The sequence below is a fragment of the Leptosomus discolor genome, chromosome 1 (assembly GCF_034619465.1).
Source record: "Leptosomus discolor isolate bLepDis1 chromosome 1, bLepDis1.hap2, whole genome shotgun sequence".
NCBI lineage: Eukaryota > Metazoa > Chordata > Aves > Leptosomiformes > Leptosomidae > Leptosomus > Leptosomus discolor.
This window is the reverse complement of record NC_141391.1, coordinates 48,340,954-48,362,446: the sequence shown is the minus strand read 5'-3', so window position 1 is coordinate 48,362,446 and position 21,493 is coordinate 48,340,954. Positions and strand designations below refer to the sequence as shown.

General features: G+C 36.4%; 1 protein-coding gene across 2 annotated transcripts in view; it reads right to left on the bottom strand.

Moving 5' to 3' along the window:
• Positions 1 to 2,473: 2,473 nt before the first annotated feature.
• NDFIP2 (Nedd4 family interacting protein 2) overlaps positions 2,474 to 21,493 on the bottom strand; it is a 48,643-nt gene continuing 29,623 nt past the window's right edge. For both annotated transcript variants that reach the window (XM_086482019.1, XM_086482018.1), the window contains 4 exons: positions 13,047 to 13,171; positions 9,915 to 9,981; positions 6,122 to 6,227; positions 2,474 to 4,281 (listed from right to left, as the gene is read on the bottom strand). In XM_086482019.1, coding sequence (XP_086338145.1) covers positions 6,124 to 6,227; positions 9,915 to 9,981; positions 13,047 to 13,171 — 296 coding nt within the window. In that variant the 3' untranslated portion in view covers positions 2,474 to 4,281; positions 6,122 to 6,123. The remainder of the gene's footprint in view (positions 4,282 to 6,121; positions 6,228 to 9,914; positions 9,982 to 13,046; positions 13,172 to 21,493) is intronic.

Sequence of the window (21,493 nt, the reverse complement as noted above, 5' to 3'; positions counted from 1 at the left end):
AGCAATGCTACTACAATTATATTAAATGACAAGACCCAATTAATGAACACATGAAAGTGAAGCTTGCTTTATAGTTATTTTACTAATAAACGACTTTTAGCAGCAGCATCGTTCCATGTGAAACTGGGCATTTGGAAGTCATGGGACTACACCAACCTAGGAAATTAAGAAGGATGGGCATCTGTGCAGCCATGTATAATGAAGAACCAATGAACAACTTCTCATATTACACTAAGGATACCTCCACAAACAGTGTTTCATTGACCACAAGAAAAATTAAGAGTGAAGACTACAAGAACAGATGTGAAAACATGCATAACTGTAACCATCCCTCAGCATAAAAGAATCAAAACATTTTAAGCTTTTTGGAATATATAGCTTTCTGTTTTACACATAAAAAAAATATGAACGATAGCTGGAGAGCTGATGCTGTCCGCAATACTTTTAAGCCTCACTGCATGCAAGTTTCCTTATGTAGAAAATACACCATAGACAAAAACCCAAGAAAGCTGACTTTTCTTTCATTTGGGAAGGGTGAGGGGAAAAAAAACAACTACATATCAGAAGAATGTTTAAAGTCGATCATGCAGACACTTCAGGACATAAAGTAAAATATACCTAAACCAAATTTTGCCAGTGTTTTAATTCCACTTGCATATGCAATACTTACAACAGGCAGATGGCACAGTTACGTATTTTAAGCGTTTTCAGTTGTCTGAAAGTCACTGATTTAAAAAAAGTTGTCTTACCTGTAAAGTATGGATGTATGAAAATACAAAACATCATTACAGTTCAGAAACAAAAGTTAGAAATTGCTAGGCAGGTTACTTGTTAAGCCAACATGCAGTAGGAGAGGCTTCTGCCTGTCCTTACAGGGTGCATAGTGAGTGCACAGAGAAAGGAGAAGGGACATGGAAGTAGAAAGGATATGCTAAGCAGAGAAGATAGAGACCGTAAAAGTATCCTTAGAAGTATAACTGAAAAAGATAAGGGTCTTGGGATGATGGAAAAGAACAACATACATAGGACAAACAGTACAGTGGACTCCACTGCTTCTGGGTAGCTGTGCACATACGCTAATGACAATTCAGCATAATTGGAAATATTTTTTTCCTTATTGAGAGATACCTAATTCCACACCAGAGGTTATTCACCTTTTCTTTGAAAGTCCAGGAAGCAAAAGTAATTTCGTAAGATGAATTTTTTGTTCAAGTGAATAATGCAGGCGACCACACATGAGGTACTAATGCAGAGTATTATGGGAAAACATTCTCAAAAAGTGAAAAAGAGACTAAAAACTTTCTGATGTTATGATAGGATATGAATAAAGCCACTTTTCCTCACCTGCTGTCATTGTTCAAAGGGAGGGAAGCAGATCCAGAAAAAGTAGGGTGTTTAAACCAGGTTAAAAGGTGTTGCAGGATGAGGATTGCATCCACACTCTAGGTGAGACAGCAAAGTGAAAGCCTGGAAACAACCTCTGCTCCACAACAGGACCAGAAGTGTGACTGAGGGATCATTTCTGAAACGCGTTAACAGTCGCAGGCTACTTGAATCATATTCAAGATGCCCATCTTCCTGTGGTATCCACAGCAATAAAAGCAGATGACAAAACTAAAGAAATTATGCTCATGCCAGTTGCTCGAATAAAATGGAATTTTCTCTCCCCACCTCCTCTCCCCCAGCTGTTTTTGCCCCAAACTTCAAAGCCTTATTTGCATTCATACAAAATCTGTTTACAGTCAACTTCACTGCAATACTGGGGCTTCCCCCCTCCCCGACTAAGACACAAAGCAAATCTGGCCAGGTGTCTCTAAACCACAGAACCAGCTGCTCCTAACCAAGCTCACAGGAAATAGCAAGAAAAATATGCAGCATTTGACACATCTGGAATAGATTGGAGAGTCTTTGAAAACAGTGTCCCAATTCCCTTCCTCCTGCTGATGAGATTTCAGACTACCAAACTGCTGCATCAACTATAGAGGATTAGACAACACGCGTACATTTTTAACCCTAAATATTAATTCTGTCCAAATGAGAATCTTTCCAAACTAGTCCAGAAAAAAAAAAAAAAAAAAAAAAAGAAACCAACAACAAACAACCCACAACAAAACCAAGTACCTGTATGAAGCTTTTTGTACAATGCAGTGGAGGTAAACAGAAACGATTCAATCTGAAGACTGCTACTTAACTTGGGAAAACTGATACAGTTGGAAAATAGTACTAGTTGATATCAGTAAACACAGAAAATGAATCAACATTGCACACTTTGCACAGTGGTATTATCTCATTAAAAGAAATGTTCTTACAGTTTGTTGTCGTAAAACATGAGATGAAAAGTAGAAGAGTAGAGAGAGGATTGGTTAGTACCTATTTTGCCAAGTAATTTGTCTATAATTCAACATTGACACAAATATTGCAGTGTGCATTTTTCAATGTGAAGTAAAAAAGAACAAAAAAGCATAAGTCTTAATTAGCAAAACAAAGCAATGTTTTATTATCCGCTTCTTTTTCATATGGACAATGAATGCAAAAGAACACAGAAACAGGTAAGTTTTGAAGGTAATCCCAATCGGATATTGAACATAATACTTAATTTCCTTCTCTCCATAAAAAGCTGGGAAGTGGAGGTGCCCCTAAAGTTTTAATCACTTTCAGTATCTCTGAAAGATTAAGAAAATGAATAATGTGACCAGTTTACATATGTATATTTTAAACATTCATTATAGATACAAAACTGAATACAGCACTACCTTAAAACAACATAAACCTCACTGTTTTTAATGTTAGTAATAAAAAGGCAGAATTCTAATATAAAAAGAAAAAGTGAAGGAAAGTATTTGTATTTTTTTTTCCTCAAAGGTGCAACCAATGTGTTTTTGCAACTGAGATTCCAGTTGTACAAAGGACTGAGAGATGTATTCTCCTACTTAAGGAGAAGCATAAATTTCACAAACTTCAAAGGAAACCATGCATGCATGAACAGTAGACAGTACCCCTTAAAGAGATGATATTTATAAGAAAGTAATGGTATACCTTAAAGGAATAGTGGGAGAGGTGCAACACAGATTTTCTACTTTCAGAGCTTTAAAAGTAAGATTTTTTTCTTTCATAGATTATTTCCAAAATTACATTTAAATTAGTTTATTCATAGGAAATAGCAAAGTATTTATTCTAAACAAGAGTTGTAACTCACAGCTATATGATTTTTTTTTTTTTGAAAAGCCCTCAGGGTCAATATTGTACCTATACTGAACTCAAGACTTCTTAAACAGAGCCAGAGTTATTAACCCAGGGAATACATTTGCAACACTTTTTCAGGAACAAAGCTGCACCTACGAGGATCCAACTGCATAACCAAGGACTAAAGATGTAAGGCTGTTCATCCCTGCTAACATGAACAAACTCTATCTTTTAATGTGATCATGCACAGGAGTAAGACTTTCAGGCTCAAGCCCAAACCAGTTAATAATAATTCATGTGAGGAAAATTAGGATGAGACAAACAATTCAATGCCTTTACCTCCAAAATTACATCTACTAGTAAGTATACCCTTAATAGCCAATTAACAAAAAGTATGTATGTAACTAAAATTAAACAAAATTTAGAGAATATGCTGTTACAAAATATATTTTGACGTATTTCCTAAGAAGCAATTCAAACAGTCATTTATCCAGAGTTATTTACAGGGGACTCAAAGTGAAGTATCAGTTTTAAGCAAACCAGTATATTGGTTTGAATTTGATAAAATATTGGCGAATACAAGTTTGTGACAACAAGGAACTTTGAGGTTTAGTAAACTCAAGAGTGTTCTACATAATTATTAGATGAATCTAAATTATATAAAAAACTGTCTGAACTGGTTAATCTGAATCATTTAATGCATTTCATTGTACTTAAAGTTCAGATCAACAAGTCAGTGGTACATACACACTGTGAAACAAATTACCACTTAAACCTTTCAGATACAACAAGCACAGATTAACCGAGTCTGACTGTACCTAATCTATACTAACAGATGGTTTGTTCTTACTTCAATACTATCTTTTTAATAAGCACATATACAAATGTGCTAAAACAAAAGGCAGCAATTATAAATATTTACTAGAATGACCAGAACTGGTATTTGAGCATAAACCATCCTGTCATTCGTTTTTGAAGCCGTATCTTCACTAATTTGTCTTCTGGTTTTAGTAGTCTTCTATCCTATTAACTCAGAGGGTTACAGATGATCTGGAAGTTTCACACTGGTATAGGAAAGGAATGTCTGTTCGACGCAGTCTGGAGATAAAGAAAGAGTTGCACTTCAGTTCATCGCAGCGATTTGCTGGAAGTAGCATTGCTAACTGACGTTAAACCTAGAAGCAACAAAGCAGCAGCCTCCCCCCTCCCCGCACCCCCGACTCAGTCGTGTCAGGATGGGAGAAAAGAAGTGAAAACTTACTGTTATTTTGTTACCATTTCAAAAGAACATCTCAAAATATTTTGTAGCTGTAGAGGTAATATTTTTTATTTATTTAAAACTAAAAGTCACTGTAGAGGAAGTCACCTGTCTACGCAAGAACAAGGACATTAAAGCGTGATAGCAATTAACTTGAACTTCTTGTTTCGATACTTAACATGCTTCAAAAAAACTAACGTTTACACGTCCAACTCTACCCACTCCACAGACCTGATCAGTCCGTACATCTCAGTGATGCTTAAAGGTAAAGGAAAAATTCAAAGCCACTGAACTCAGATAGGACAACTCATTAACTTCAGTTAATGCTGAATTAAATAGCGTTTTGCCCAAAGCAGAATTTTAACTGCAGGACAGCAAAGAATCCCAGACCACATTATCCTACAGTCTCATTATTCTCTTGAAGCTACAGTTTTCAAATAGCAATTAGTCCTAACAATTATTTTTTTCAATTGTGTTTTTAAACTTTACTGTACTGAATGCTAACAGATACTTTCAGTTTTTACTCCACAAATTTTGGTATTCTGAAGAGGTTACCACCAAGGAGCGGTACGTAACTATTGCTGCCATGTGGTTGCCAATTTAGGTTGGTTACTAAAAGGCAATATATGTCATAGTTATTCACCTTACAACATAATTTTCACAAAATGGCACATTAAATAGAAATATTATGTCACAGATTTCTTCCATGATCAAGAACTATTTAGTACAGCATAGATATTTATCGTTAGCTGGTTTTAAATGTCCATCACTGTCTTATATGAAAGTAATTATTTTTCCCTAGGCAAATACTGTCTCAGGTTTTTTTTCAGGCTTTAATAATGTGCTATGGTTACTTCATATTGCTCCTGTGACAAATTTTGGAGAAGAGTTATGAAAACCTGCTTTATTATGGCAAATACAGCTTCTCAGTTAAGTCAAAATACAGTACTTAGGCACTTTAAGTAAATTGCAGAGTAATGAAAATGCCACAGTACTTATTTCTAGGCTTAAATTTATCTCATCATGCAGTTTTAGTAAAAAAGTGGAACACAAACGGAGACCCCTGCGTAAGATACATAGCGAAGTCAAATAGATCCACCTAAAGGATAAAATGTATTAAAAAAAAAAAGTGGGTATGTCCCAGACTGATTAGTCAGCTACCTGAAGAATATATAAAGCACATTGTTGCATGCACAATAGTCATACTTGTACATGATTGTCTTAATCCAGTTATGTAAAGAGAGACAATACTCATCTATTGTTTTCATGTTCAGACCCATGTCAATCAGATTTAACATGCAGGCAGATTAGTGCTTCCTAACTTGCTGACAACAGGTTAACTACTAAAGCCAGTTTTCCAACACAAAGGACAGTACCCTGACAGGCAGCAGATACTGCTTCTTGCTTAGCAAAACCAAGAGGTTCCTCTTCAGTTTTGGAAGTGCACATTAGTTCCAGGGAAGACTGGAGGCAACAAGGCTGCATTACTTACTTTCAAGTTTTGTGACTTTAAGAGACTTCAGATATTTTCAAGTCCATGTAGAATATACACAATATTTGTCACAGATTTTCAAAAACCATGACTTCGGTTTTGTAAAAGAAGCTTGATTATATTATGTAAGTGTTTTGTTCTTCTCTGTTTTCCTGGGAGAGACAATCTTATCACTAAAAATTGCTTACCTTCAGTACAAGAAAAAAAATCTTGTTCTGTGAGCAGCTGCCATGCTTTCAGACATATTTCTGACTTTAAGATAATTAACAAAGCCTCGAAAGAACAGGAGGAGTCCTGAAAGCGTAGAAAATGCACAAAATTAAGTATATCAACCTAAGTACACACTATCCTACATTATTCTTACTGAAATAATTTTTAAAAATCTAGATTATACTGAGTAAAGTGAGGTCTTTATGCCTCATTCACAAATTCAACAAGCAAATCTTCCACTTTTATCTTTTGATACTAGGATAGAGCTTTATGGAAGGCTTTTCAGAAATTTTATGTTCATTCTGGGTTCAAGTATCATCTGCTAAAAAGACTGCATGAAACAACTTAAAGAAAAAAAAGATTACATGCTGCACATTCTTTTCAAGTAGAATTCTTAAAATTAAGTTACTAGTGTGCTAGAAGACTCCCCGAACCACAAAATGTACCTTTAGAAATGTGTAAGGTTGTATCGCAAGTCAAAAGAGGAAAAAAAAACCCCCAGACAGACAGTACAGATTGCTCTAGCAACAAGCCAATAATAAATTATAGTAGATTATGACTTTAGATTTAACCATCCAGGAAAATGCATCTGTCCAAGAGGAGGAAGAATAACAGTCGATTCAAAGAAAATAACTCAACGTGTTACGATTACATTTTTTTTTGTCAACTCCACATCTCAAATAGTTTTTAAATATTTAAATTTAACTGCATCTGAAAGAACATTGCAGTTCTGATAAGAGGTATAGAATAGTCACACAGAAGTCACAGTTGCAACAACGGGTATCACTAACATGATGTTGTCCACATCATTTTATCAATTCAGAGATTCACTGGGCATCTGAATGAACCAACACAGAAAAACACATTGCTGCATAGTGGACACAGCTCTTTTGTCCATTTTCCTCCATTAAGTAAAGACCACGGAGACTCCAACTCAGAAAAAACAATCTGTCTGAAGAGTTGGGGGGGGTTAAATCTGAATTCCATGTCCAGTGGAGAGAAACACAAGCCTAGAGAGCAACTGTCCTCATTTAATGAGCACACAGGTACCCTGAAGATATATGCTTATGCGTACATATACACGTATACATTAAGATTGCAAAGGTTTAAATGAAAATCTAAACTGAAGCTTAACAAGTTTAGCAAAGGATTTAATCCTTTTCATCATCTTACATCCTAATATACAATCTCTATAGTGATACTGATATTTTCGCTATGTGATGCAATTTTTCTTCCTTCTCTCCAGGTTGAGGCTCTGATATTTTTTTTTTTCATATATTCATTTCCTCTGTAAATGCTTTTTACTTGTAAGTTTTTATTTTATTGACTTCCTTTTTGCCTTTTTTTTTTTAAAAAAAAAAAAAACCAAACAACAAAGCCTCATTATGACACGCATAGTTTGACCAAAGCATCTGGTCTGACAATCACAGACACATATCTGTGATTAAGGTGAAGTCTGCACAGAGAAGAGAGCACCAAGATTTGGAACAAAAGTCTACTACAAAAGCTGCTACCCAAACAATACCAAAGATAGTCCCACGTTCAACTGAAAAGTAGCTGAACCAGCAAAAGGTGGACAGGCAGCTCTTCAGGTGCCTGAAAGCATACTTTCTGCGTTAACACACATTGGAAAACTGGTCCAAGTTCAACTCATATTTTATATTTCTCTGTTTAGGGAAGAAAAAAACCCAACACTTTCCATTGTGTTCCTCAAAAAGAAACACTGGCTAACATTCACATTTCTTTAAATTTAAATTAGAATTGTCTCTCTCCAATTTGTTCACTGTACATGACAGCTCCTTGGAAGCAGACCACCTCACTTTTCCATGAAGCGTGAGCAGATTTTTCCAGACACTGAAAGAAGGGAAGGGAGCAGAAACAGATGAACCCCAAAGACAGGAGATGGCAGCAACAGGTGGGCTCAGGCATGTAAAAAGACTATGCAAAATAAAGAATCCTGTTCAGTTCATTCACTTCTGAAGGGATGTGGGACATGCTGCTTTGTGTCCTCTAATGGGAAAGTTATCCGAAACAATGAAATACAGATCTGGCTGGCAGAGCTCCCATGACTTGATAATACTCCTCCATGTCCTGCTAAGTAGCTCTGTTGGGGTAAATCCTTCTATGGTGTTCCAGCAACCCGGGTATATCCACTTTATCAGTTTAAAAACACTGAGGCGTATTTCATGCAAAACATTTGTAAGACAAGGGAACACTGACTGCTGGATGCGCGCTGCATGCCTCACAGCACCTTTTATTCCAGCACATATTATAAACTTTGTGAGTTAAAGTAAAAGAAAAAAAAAAAAGTAACCTTCAAACAGTTAAGGCTTTAGATAAGGCTTTCCTAAACCTAACTGAGCTAACTTCTGAGGAACTGCTGCAGAAGACTAGGAAAAAGAGGAACGACGAATGCATAGCTTTTTCCATAGACAGAGTGCTGGAAAACGTTAGGGGAAGAACACGTTATTTTCATACAACTGAACACAGTGCCAACCCCCAATTTCAGGCACCACAAGGGTTTATTTTAATTAAAGGTTTATCTGGAGATGTTTGTACCTGTAAAGAGTCATTTCACTTGTTACTTAACTGCAATCCCTCAAACAGAATATGAAAGCATTCAAGGCCCTGGTGCTGTGATGCATTAAAACATTTGCAGTTTCTACATATCTCAAGCAACCAAGTGAACAGTAGATCAAGCTGAGTATTAAGAAGTCTGATGAACGCCCTTGAGCTTTGTGTACTAAAAGGCAGATAGAGAAAGTTTTAGGTAACATCGTTTAAGATTTCTGGCATTTCTTGTGAGATAAATAGCGAGTCACAAACAGTCAGGATGTCAGTGGTTTGTTTTGGTTTTTTTTTGTTTTGATTTGTTGTTTTGTTTTTTAAAATTTACTCATCATTTCAGTCTAACATTTGCTGTTAGCTATTTAAGTCAACTGACTCAAAGGGAAGAGTGCCACCTACTGAACCAGCAACAGTTTACTGTGCTTCCAGAGCTAGAAAATAAAATGGATAGCAGCATTCACTTCTGTAAAAGAAAATCATTCCAGATTCCATATTCAAATTACAAAATCCACAGTAGGAAGAGAGGTATAATGGTTGGGGTTTGGTATATTCTAATTAAAAACAGACAGCAGAGCAGAATTTGATGTGTATAAGACTTTGAATGTGGGCAGACAGACCTCTTAAGAGAAAGCTGACATCATGGGAGTACTGTGATCAGAAAGCATGAAGCCATTCTCTCGTCCAACTGAGAAACCACTGATGCAGTATGCATTTCAAAGGACTAGAAAAGGACATTTTGTGACCTATGTACATGACAGCAGACTACCTTCCTAGGATCAGTCACATTTCTTGAAATTTAATACTTGATATACAGGTTTATACATGTACGTACTAGATATCACTCATTTTTCAGTATGTTTTGTGCATAAAGCTGAAGTTTCATTACACAGTTCTGCACCCCTAGATCAGTAGAAGCAGCTTGAAAAGCACAAATTACAAGTCTCAGGAATGTACATAATCACATGTGTAGAACAAAATTTTTTGAGCTGAAGGTTATTTGAACAGTCCGCAGTTTACACAGTAACACCACTATGGTAACCAATAATCTTGTGAATACTATAGAAATAAAAACAACACACAAAACTATCAGCAGCTAAAGAAAAACACATAGCTAAACACATTACCAAACTCTTACTTACAATGACAAGATTCATCTTTAAGTACTTCCACATCAAAATAGAAACGTTCTCAACTGGCACTTACCAAGTACAAGAAATATCCACCACAGCCAGTACTGTCCATTGAAATATCCAGTAAAATAATCTGAAAACTGAAATTCATACACAAAGCTTAGCTGCAGTAAGACAGCTGACTAAGACACATTTAATCACTATGCAAATACAGAAAGCACAGATTAAAAAGTAATAATTAAACCAAAATGCAAAACTGGTATTTGTGCAGCAGTTTAATATACAAATAACACTTCCAGTGTCAATTGGTCTGTGGCAAAGTTATTTTAAAACCTCTAAAAAAAATATATATACGTGTGTGTAAAAAAATCCTCAAATTTTATTACTTGCCAGAATCATCTGACATTTTCTATTACAATGAATCACCATTTGTCAATTTTCCCTTTTTCCCCCCAGTGCCTGCCATCCTAAACACATTACAGCAGCCTGCTGCTTTAGATATTAACACCAAAAGCCACATTAGTTTAATCTTATCAGACAGGGATGTTCTACTGACCCCTCAAAAGAAGAGCTTTTGACCTTCTGTATACCCCCTACTGTTAATCGCTGCCAAGAATACCAGCCCCATAAAGACCCCCAACTCATTAAAGTCTTTTCATTTTCAAACCAGCATTCAGTTCCCAGCAGTGAGCTGAACGCAACTAAATGAACCTTGAAGTGGCATTTCAACTGTTCCTGTTAGTGACCATGGTAAACAGTTTTGTCCTCCCTGTGATGTGGGAGGCAGCTGGAGGGCAGGGTGTGATGGTATTGGAGACAGGTATCTGTGCCTTTACCAGACTCCAGACTGCATGCTTCACTGATAAAAAGGCTAATCAAATGTCTCCAAAACTCACATAAGAAATAGGAATGGGGAGATGTGTGAATAATTGCCAGAAGGAAAAAATAATCTATTTAGTAGCGTTGCACACTTTCCATACGCTTTCCATCCCACTATCATTTAGTATGTTTCCTGCATCCTGCCACAGTGCTTCCCATTTGCCATTTCTAGCACATTTCAATAGTATCAACCAAGAAATCACATAATTCAGGCACGCAATTCTGTTTACTCTAAAGAAAATCCAAAACCAACAACAACAAAAAAAGACAAGAAGATACTGGGCCACATATGCCACCAGATAAAAATCCAAGACATTTAGAGAACTCTAGATTTAGTTGGGGTTTTTTTAATCAAGTAACTGTGCACTGAGATCGACACGTTTTTTCCAGAACAAAGCCAGATTGCATGAATTCTTTAAAGGTTTAATTCTGTACTGTATTAATTTCTATGGGCAATCCAAGAAAAAAATATCAAGAAACAGAATTGCTAAGTTGAACTAAAGAATTGGTACTTATATTATTCTTACATAAATACTAGCATTTCTATGATCCGGCAGAGCAAGCATTTCATATTTTGACACTTTATTAAAATGTCAAATGAATACTCAGTTCCCAGGAAGTTAACAACACTATTAATCCCATCTCACTTGACAGTATTTTCAATTCTTCAAACCTATATACCAATACATGTTTAAATTTCATTTAATTAGAAAGAAGATTTACTAAAACCAGCAATCAAATACTGGCCCATATGCATTACCCTTGCATTTTCTTTAGGCAGAAGCAGCCAGAGCTGTAGAATTTCCCCAACAGCAAAACTGTGCTTTGGTTCTTTCCCAGACCCCCAGTAAAAACTGATACAGAGAGCGCATATGTGAACTCAGACTGTTTAGACACTATAAAGTTTTGTATTACTGACCCTGAATAAGAAAGGGCAGCGTAAGCCTTCAGAGGAGCTTGAAACAAAGGAATGGAACCATTTTGTGTACACACGTGTTCTTGTGCACCACCATCAAAATAAAAGCGTCAACATACACCTTACGAGGTTTCTGCTATTGTCTCTTGAAAGGGAGACAACACAGGAAGGTAATTATCTTCACTATGAAAAAAACCTACCCCTGAGAGGTCTTGGATTTGGTCAGCTCTAATATTTTATAATTAGCAACAGATTATAGACAAGAATTTAAATATAATCTAGAACAGAGTAATTCTTCAAGGAAACTGAGCGTATATTAATTTTGTGTTTGTTACAAGCACATTTTCAAGCAGACAGGAAAAATAAAACTGATACAATGAGGAAGCTCCGTCCTCTGTTTAGTATGCCACAAGGGAAGCTGAAAATATCCCCAATGAATGCAGAGCTGAAAAACTCATGGCTTCTTGCTCCCTTGAGATTAATTCCAAACCAAACCCTGAATTCCAACTAAATACACCAGAATCACATCTGGTCCAACAGCATTCCCCTGCCTTGGGGAAGCAAAAAAAAAAAAAACCAAACACCAAAATCACCTTGAGCTCCAATAAGGATGCAGGATATGCCCAGGAAGGACAATGCAGTCTCTTCTCTCTACAATCCTTGTACTACCATACTAAGACCAAATCAGGTTAAGTTACTAGCACATACACAGGAAAAACACAAAAATTCAGAGTTGGCAGGGCACAAAAGTTGACTAAGTTACCCAAGATCTCTTTCTTCATTAAACAGGATGAGATTTTAAATGTTGTGTCTCACAGACATAGAATTCAAGTTCAGAATCATTACGTTTCATCTAGCATCCACTTAGCTAAGTAACTGTCATTTGGCTAACATTCCTTTCTGCAAAGTGTCTAGTCTTGCAGTGAAAATATCAAGAAATTGAGCATCTAAGATGGCAAAAATGTGACTAACTTCATATAAAATAATCGGATAAAAGGAAGAAATGTTTTCTGATCCTGCTGCCCCCCTCTTCGATAGGCTGAGCCATTTATAAATCTTTCATATAAGACACTACAATACCAGTGACATTTGAGGTACTTACTCCACTGCTTCTGTATGCTTTTAAATATTTGTGCAAAGAATGAGTCACTCTGCATTCATTAGTGGAAGGATGAATATAAAATGCTATATCAGATAAAAATAGATTAAGCTTCATAATTAGTAAGCACATATGAATACACAGAAAGTAAATTCTCTACTAAAGTGGAAGTTAGAGAAAATTCTAACCACTCTGTTAAGCACACGAATTTAGTATACTGATTTTTAATTCCATTATTATATATCATTGAATAAATTATTACGGTTTGGTTCTACAAACAGAGTCTGTACGGTGTGAACCAAGAAACATACCCGTACAATGAGAATCCATTTGATCAGGGACAGACCAAATCCACAGATTGCACCATACCTTCCAGCTATGGTATTTGTTATACAGAAGGACAAACAAAATCCAATCCAGTTGAAAATAAACGCCACTATAAAATAAAAGAAACAGTAGCTTTGTTAATCTGTACAGCTAAGCAAACAGACTTAACATTAATTTCACTTTTAAACTAATAAGGACATGCTTACACAGTCAGTAATTCCCTTCCGGTAGTTCAGGCTTTCAGAGATTGACTTTGAACCCAGACATTCCCCATGGTATAGTCACTTAATAACAAAGCAAATGGTAAACAGGCTGGATCCTACTACTTTAAACAAGAGAAAATTCCAACATAAAAGAAAGTATTACATTGCTACAGAAGTCTAACCAGATGACACTAGACACGAAGGGTAAATGCAAACAAAGGACTATAACATACAAGACTTGGATTAAATCAAAGAAAAAACCTTGCTACACTTTTATAAGCAAAAATATAGTTATATGCACACATACGTGCATGTATCAAGGCTGCATATTCAGCTTTATCCAGTTTGGATCGAACAGAATAAAAGTATCCGCTCTTGCTCTGTAAACATAGTATAGAAATGAAGGTAAGTTGAGAAGATGATGTTTCATTGGTTACTGTCTTCTCTTTTAGATCTACATTCAAGAATATGAAGCCTTGGAAGTTTTACACAGAAGCTTAAGAAATCAAGAAACAAAAAGGACATTGAGCATAATTACCACTGTTACTTCAATTAACGCTTTTACACAACTCGCAGTAGTTTTACAACTTAAAGTTTCATATCTGCATATGCACTTGACAATCGACAACAACGTCTGTATTGACTTCAGTTTGCATGCACTAGGTCAAAGCGTAGGAATTCCCCACTAGGTGATGTCCTAGCTTTGGGAGTAAGTGAGGGCAACTAACGAGAAAACCATCAAACAGAAAAGCTGGGGGAGCAGCAGAAGATGACAATTCAGGAGTTCTGGAGAGGACAAGATGGTGGAAATTTGAAACATTTGGGAAGCCCACAATAAACACAAAAACGACTGAAGAGGCAAGCAGGAATGGAAAGGGAGCAGAGGGGAACAAAACCCCTGCACACAAATACTTCATGTTTTAAATCCCCAAACCCAAGGTGGGAGTGAAACACAAAATTCAGGCATTAAATCACCACAGAAGAAAAAAGCCTGTCTTTTCAGTAAAAGTTTGAACACTTATACCAAAACATGAGACACTGGAACAGGTTGCACAGAGAAGCTGTGGCTGCCCCCTCCCTGGAAGCACTTGAGGGCAGGTTGGATGGGGCTTTGAGCAACCCAGTCTAGCAGAAGGTGACCGTGCCCATGGCAGGGGGGTTGGAACTAGATGATCTGTAAGGTCCCTTCCAACACAGACCATTCTATGATTTGGAACAGAAAATTGGTCAATAGTTTTATTTAAGAAAAGTCAGTGTGGGAGGATTATCTATAAACAACCACTTTTTTTGGTAATTTAAAACCTTGTTACAATTCCTCCAACAATTCACATGAAGGTGCAACGATTTGCCCACAAATGCAAAACTAGTCTGTAAAACGGTAAAGAAACTGAAGTTCCAAGAGAAGTTTTGGAGGATTGTACATCAAACACAGCCATTTTGTACAAGTGAGAAAACACCTTGCCTTGGACAGAGCCATAGGCAACAGACTGTGGCAACGAGAAAGCTTACTTTTATGCTAATTACTAATCTAAAAAAGAAAAAACCCAAAAAAGTATAAAAGCAAAAAAACCCACAACAAACAACTTTGAATAAATGCTGACTCAAACTGGTATACACAAAGAAGAAATAAAAGTGAGAGCACTTCTATTACATAAGAACATTGCAACCCTATCATTTATCTCTTTCCAAAACACAAGAAAAGCATTTACATTTGAGAAAGCTTGAAAATCGGATTTCCCTATTTTAAGCAAGCTCTCCAAACCCATCATACTTTTCAGGGTAACACATTTCAGAAGCTAGTTCTTCAATGTGTCTCTGTACCTGTCTCAACATAACAGTTCATTGCTCTCTCCCCTTCTCCCCACTACTCAAGCTACAAAGGGTGACTTCAATTGTGGCTCCAAAGCGAGGCATGCAAAAAAGGACAGAAGATAGCCACATTTTTAATGGACTACACAGACTAGAGGAATTCCCAGAATACTTACAATTTTAATAGATATATTAAAAAATAAAGATTTTTATAACACTTGAAGTAATTTGTACACGCCTTATAAAAATCAGAGATTTCCCAATCATAAGTACAGGAAGAGGAAAAAATTAGTTCTTATAATCAAAGTTGAATACAGTGACAATTTTACCCTCCTTTCAATTTGACCTAAAGGAATATTCAAAATAAAATCCACAGTCATTGGATGAGTATCAGGTGGATGTTTAACACTAAGTCGTTTGCCCAACTTCTGAAAGCAAATGTATCAGCATGTTCCAATGTTGTTTACAGCTTTTTTCCTTTAACTAGTGTGCTGTTCCACCAATTTATACAAGCTGACAATGCAAGTGAGAAAGAAAAGTCATAAACTACACAAAAGTTGTAAACAATGCAAGTTCACATACCCCAATAAAACTAGACTATATACAGAAGAAAAAGCTGACTATTATAAGTTTTGATATGTAACCATCCACTAGAAAAATTTTGCAGTGAGTACCTAACCAAAATTCCTGGTCTTCGGTAGTACGAGGAACACATTACTTCCACTTCCATAAAACCTAGGCAATGTATTAGGGAAATCCTCCCAACACTGTCTTGATGTTGCATCCCTTTAATGAACTGCAGATGGGTAACAATAATGTCTACATGTTTCAAATCTCTCCCATTGCTTCTCTCTCACCTCCCTGGTGTCCTATCGCTACTCCAAAAATCATCCTGTCTCATTCTGGTTGCAAAATCCATTCTTTCCTTTCAGAAATGCATCTCCAGCTTCTGAGGACTGCAACAAAAAATATTTTTATTTATCTTCCAACTGTTTTTCTCCACATCAACATTAGCCTCACTTAGCTATCTGTATCTTTTTCCACAATGATTTCCATATATCCTCCACCAGTCACGCAAGTTGTCTGAGCATCGCGGCTTATACCGCATCTGCTTAAGAGTTACTAACGTTATTTTCTGTATAATTTCTGCCTCACCTAATTATTGCAATAAAAGTTGTGCATAACTTTCACCCCTTTATTGCTGTAGAAAAGCCTCCACCAAGCTGAGAAAGAAAATACAATGCTGAAGGGACAGACTAGCAGAAGAAAGCATCTACCGTTTGCTCTAGGTGTATCTATTTCCTTCTCTGTCTACTAAATAGAGACAACTAATGTGACCTTCTTACTGTGACAAATGTAATCCTCCACTATTTGCCTGCATCCACACACTTGGTGAAATATAAACGACACTACTCAGTAGTTAAAGAGATAACCTTGTCCTCCATACTGCTTCAGCTTCCCATGACATTCTCATACAGACAACGTTCCTGGTCTGACACTAATACATGCTATCGTAAAGAAGAAAGCCATTCCTAAAAGTGAGATAGAAAGTCTAACAAGCTGCTACAACCAAATCACAGTTTTAACTAAAAAGGGATTCTTAACTACTGTTTACCCATCCTCTTCATGCAGCCACATTCTGTGTTCATCTTATAGACTCCCACTACAAAACTAATCACTCTGCAGCACTAATTGTTTCCGATCCCAGGGATTGCTACTGTTTAGATTCATACTTGAGCCCAACTTTCAACTATTGTCCCTTTTATTTTAATAAATTTCAGCCATTTAGATGAAACTCATACTGACTGTGCTGGCATCATGATTTCAGTCTCTATCCTTGCTACTCTAACACCATCCAGACAAGTGGAACTCATAAAAGTTAAGATTTCAGGGTTTTATACATTTCATAAGTGACAATGAAAGGAGAAAGTAAGTCTATATTAACATAATTCACATAAAAAGAATATAATCATTAGAGTTATTTCCTCATGAAAACAAAACTCAATGAAAAACAGGTAAGAAATTGCTTTTTGGGGAGAAGGAGGGTTGGACTAAAGGTCTTTTTTAACAAAATGCCTTCTTAATACCCAACGTAGCATTTACAACACTTATGTTGTATTTTTGTTTCTCTTTATGGTTTGCAATAAGATAACCCCAGCTGAAATACAAAGTACAGGATGTTCTAAATGTTGTAAAAGTTTTAGAATCTGACATGCAAAGTAAGGCTATCCAGAAGCTATTTCCACACCCAAAGCTCTCTTCCCAGGGGCAGTGGTCAGCATACGATTTTTTGTATCAAAAATTAAAGTTAGAAATCAAAAGTCTTTGATCTGTTGGCAATTCCAAAGAACCTGGAGTAAAATAATTCAGCTTGGTTTTGACAAACAAGCTTGTATCCATTGCCATTCTTCATTCTCCAATAACTACACAGGCAAGTCAAAGATGATGTTTGAAGCTGTACTTTGTCACTAATAATTTATTAATTCATGCTTGCTTTTTGTCAGTGCTCATTAAGTGGTAAAGCAATATTGACACAACCTTTCATTCTACTCCCAAAATTTACAGTAAACAAAGAAAACTTAGTTTTTCAAGTTAAGCAATCTTGTAAAAAGGTTTTGAATCGTATGTACCGCAATACATCAGAAGACGCAACAATAATAAGCACACTAGAACAAATTTTTTTCCTCAATTGTTCTTGCACTTCACTTGCTGATCTTTTTACTCAGCTTTCCACAGCTATACATTAATCACTTGTCTTAAATTTTTATTCAGTATCATGGAAAGAAGGCAGGAAAACTGGTCTTAAGACCTATGTCGATTCCAAATTTTAACCATGCCTCAAGGCTATGATAAGATTATAATGGCAACTCTATATACAAAAAGCAACCATGCTCTGTTACTTTCTTTATTCCCTGATTTGTTTGTCCAATGACTTATTATTTTAATACACAGCAAACACCAAAGAGCTTAATGTTTCATACTTGGCCTAGGTTTACTAAGCATACTGAAATAAATAATACTTTCCAAGTCTTCATGCACCATTAGAAATTATTCTTCCCACTCCCCCTAAAGATTTATTCCATTCTTGAACTGGGACACATTTTTGCTCCTTCATGAAGGGCTCATCTGAAGTCTGATGACGATCACTAGAAGCATTTGCTATCAACAGACTTTTTTTTTTTTTCTACTCAGTAATGAATGCTCAAAAATTTCCCTACGCAATTTATTTCTACTGTTTCACTACCCTTGTTGGTAATTTTTTTTGTAATGCCCAACTAGAACCTTCCTCATTCCAATTTTTTTTTTAATTATATCCAACACATATGGAGAAATCACATAAGTCAAATTCTTTCTACATTAAGAAAGAAGTTAGGTGATTGTGTATGAAGGTCAGCCATGCTCCCATGATAACCAGAGAGAAATAAGCACTCCCAAAACAGTTCCTTTACCTCGTTCCAACATTTGCCATTTCAGTCAAATGACTTCCGCTCAGCTTCTCTTGCATGACTAAGGGAAATCTGTATAACATTCGTGATGTGGACATACACAAGCCAGGTTTCCTAAATTCACACAGAGGAATCCTCTCACTGGAAATTTAGACCATGCTTACCACTCCTTGGGAAGTATACGACAGGAGTCTGCGCTCACCCTGAGCCTGTGCTACAACTCTGCCTTCCAACTTGCACCTGCTTGAAAGCCTCTAAATATATATCCTAGCTTGTGTGCAGCTATTGACTGAAGCATCTCATAGCTTTGAAAATTGTATGAACATTAGTTTACAAAATTTTGGTATGGTTATCTGTTCTGATATAGTCTCTTGGACAATATGTATATTTAAATTTCTCCATATAATGAGATTTTTTTTATTGTTATGAGTTGCACAGTGTTTACATTGCCCAGATGTTGTTCAAAAAAACCAAATCAGATCCCTATATGAGAACTTAAATTTTGGCTATATGATCACACACTTTTCTCCATTTCTTCCTCCTTATTAACTCATCTGTGAGGTTCAAATTAATATTCATTTTTCCTAGGTTGCAGGGACAACTCAAAACTCCCTTGCATGTTTTCAAAGAATCCAGATGAGCTTTGCAATTCCTTCTGGGGCCCGCAGATGAAAAGGCTGGTTGATATTTCTAAAGTGCTCCTTAAATACAAGTGAAAACCATATAAACCTTTTATTACTGCCCCAAACGACCTCCTTCACGTAATGAGCCAGAATGAGCCAATCACACATGACTCAAAAGACTTCCACTCCAGGCAGATTAAACATGAAAACCAAACCCACTTTGGGCCATGACAGTTACTTGCTTCATCACCATTACAGCTGTGTTCAAAATGGAAAGAAACAGCTCAGAAACTCCTCCTTTTTGTTGTGCATACAAAAAAAAAAAAAAAAAAAAAAAATCACTGAGAAACTCATGTATTAACAACTTCCTCTGACATTCTGAAAAGTTTATACTATGCTGTATAAGGCACAGCTGACTTAAAAATACACAACAGAAAAAATATATTAAGTGGTCTTATAGTAAAATTTGCTGTGTTTTGCATTCATAGTAGAATGAATATATTCACTAATACATTCATATACCTAAAAAATTAGAAACTGACAAACACCAGCCCTGACCATTAGAGAGCAGATTCTTTGCTCACCAACATAATCACAGCTTTCAAGAGCAACAGCAACGTCTTAAAACACATGATTTTACCACACACTAGAAATAAAATAGGTTGTTTTCCAAGTTTTTCCATTAAATTTCTGAATCAAGTGCCAAAGCATAAACCCCACCTCTTCATTAAAAGGACTTTTATTCTTTAGAGTATATTGTGTCATTCTATTTAGTTACGCTAAACAGAACAGTAAGTTACAACTTAGATGGGAAACACCTTTGTAATTTGCATGCACCAAGCTCCTAAAACAAACAAAAAACCCAAACAAAACAGGTCTGGCCACTAGACAGCCTCAAGACAGCAATTTTATGCAACTTGGGCAGCTACCACTAGATGGTAGCTACGTATCGCTAGTTGATTCTAAGACGCAGGCAAGCTCAGGAAAACGTTTATTTTGTTACACTTCGGCTTTTTAAATTTCATTTTATTCAACTAATTTCACTGCCTTATATTTAAAACAAAGGCAGCCCGGCCCTGCCCCGCCCCACCCCCCCACCCCACCCCCCAACATCTTTCTACCAACGCTGTACATAACAGCCATGGGAGCAGGTGGGAGAGCACATCTGGAACAAGTCATTCGTTCCGTGCTCCTCTCACTACAGCACATTTCTGACACTGTTCTATTGCATTTTAACTAAGTGAGGGAACTTATTTTAGGCTCTCTGTGATCTGCCACCTTTACTTGCAGCGTTTGAACATACCCCACTGTGAAAAAAAAACAAAAGTTAGCCATATGTAAATTTCGTTTTGCTTCCTGCTCTCCTAAATCTACATACATCAACTTTATGGAGACATCTATCTCCTTAGTAAAGGGACAGGAATACACCAACCATTACTTACGATTCACTCTTATTAAGTTAAGCTCATTTTTCATTTAGTTCTCCAGTTTCCCTAAGAAAAACTACTGAAAATTAATAGTACAGGTCTATAAATGCTATGAGTTTTTGTGAACTCCTCATACTATGAACACAAACAAGTAAACTTTATCAAATTCCATATGTAATTGGTATCCATAACAGGCAACACATCCCAATTAAGCATACACTTGCATAAATATTCTACAACGTGCAAGCACTCAGTTTATGCATTTCATTCATAGATGAGCAAAGTTGGCAGCAACATAGTCTCAGAATAAACCAGAAAAATTACAGAGTATTTTTGTCAAATGTTTAAAAGTAGTGCTCTGTGCAGTCAGTCTCAGCTAAATAGCTATTTGAAGAGAAGTTTCCAGTTTATCCAAGCAAACATCAGCATTCTTGAAGGTGCACACAAGGTTCTGGGCATGCAGTTTTGGACAACTGTGATTTTAAGGACTTAAACCATATTAGAGCCCACAATCCACTTGACCACCAACTGCAGTGCTAATGAAGGCCTGAACCAGGATTTAAAAGCAAGAACAAGTTCACACAATACAGAAATCTATATAGGTTAAATACAAAAAGTTGTAGCACACAGGGAAGAGGGAAGAAGGGAAAAAGAAAAAAGAAGCCATACTCTCCTTTGCCTGCAAGAATATATACCTTTCTACGGTCCAACTACAGAAAGAGGTCAGACTACACGACTCCCTTTGTTACCCTATATATGTATTTATATATTCGCTATGTGAGGTAGACACATATATTTTTATCCAAAGATGCAAACACCACAATGTCCTAGTACATCGTACACCAGCATGAAAAAAACTTCTGCGAAAGTTCTGTAACCTGCAGCTGTAACAGATAAATAAAGAGACTGTGAAAGACGTTAAA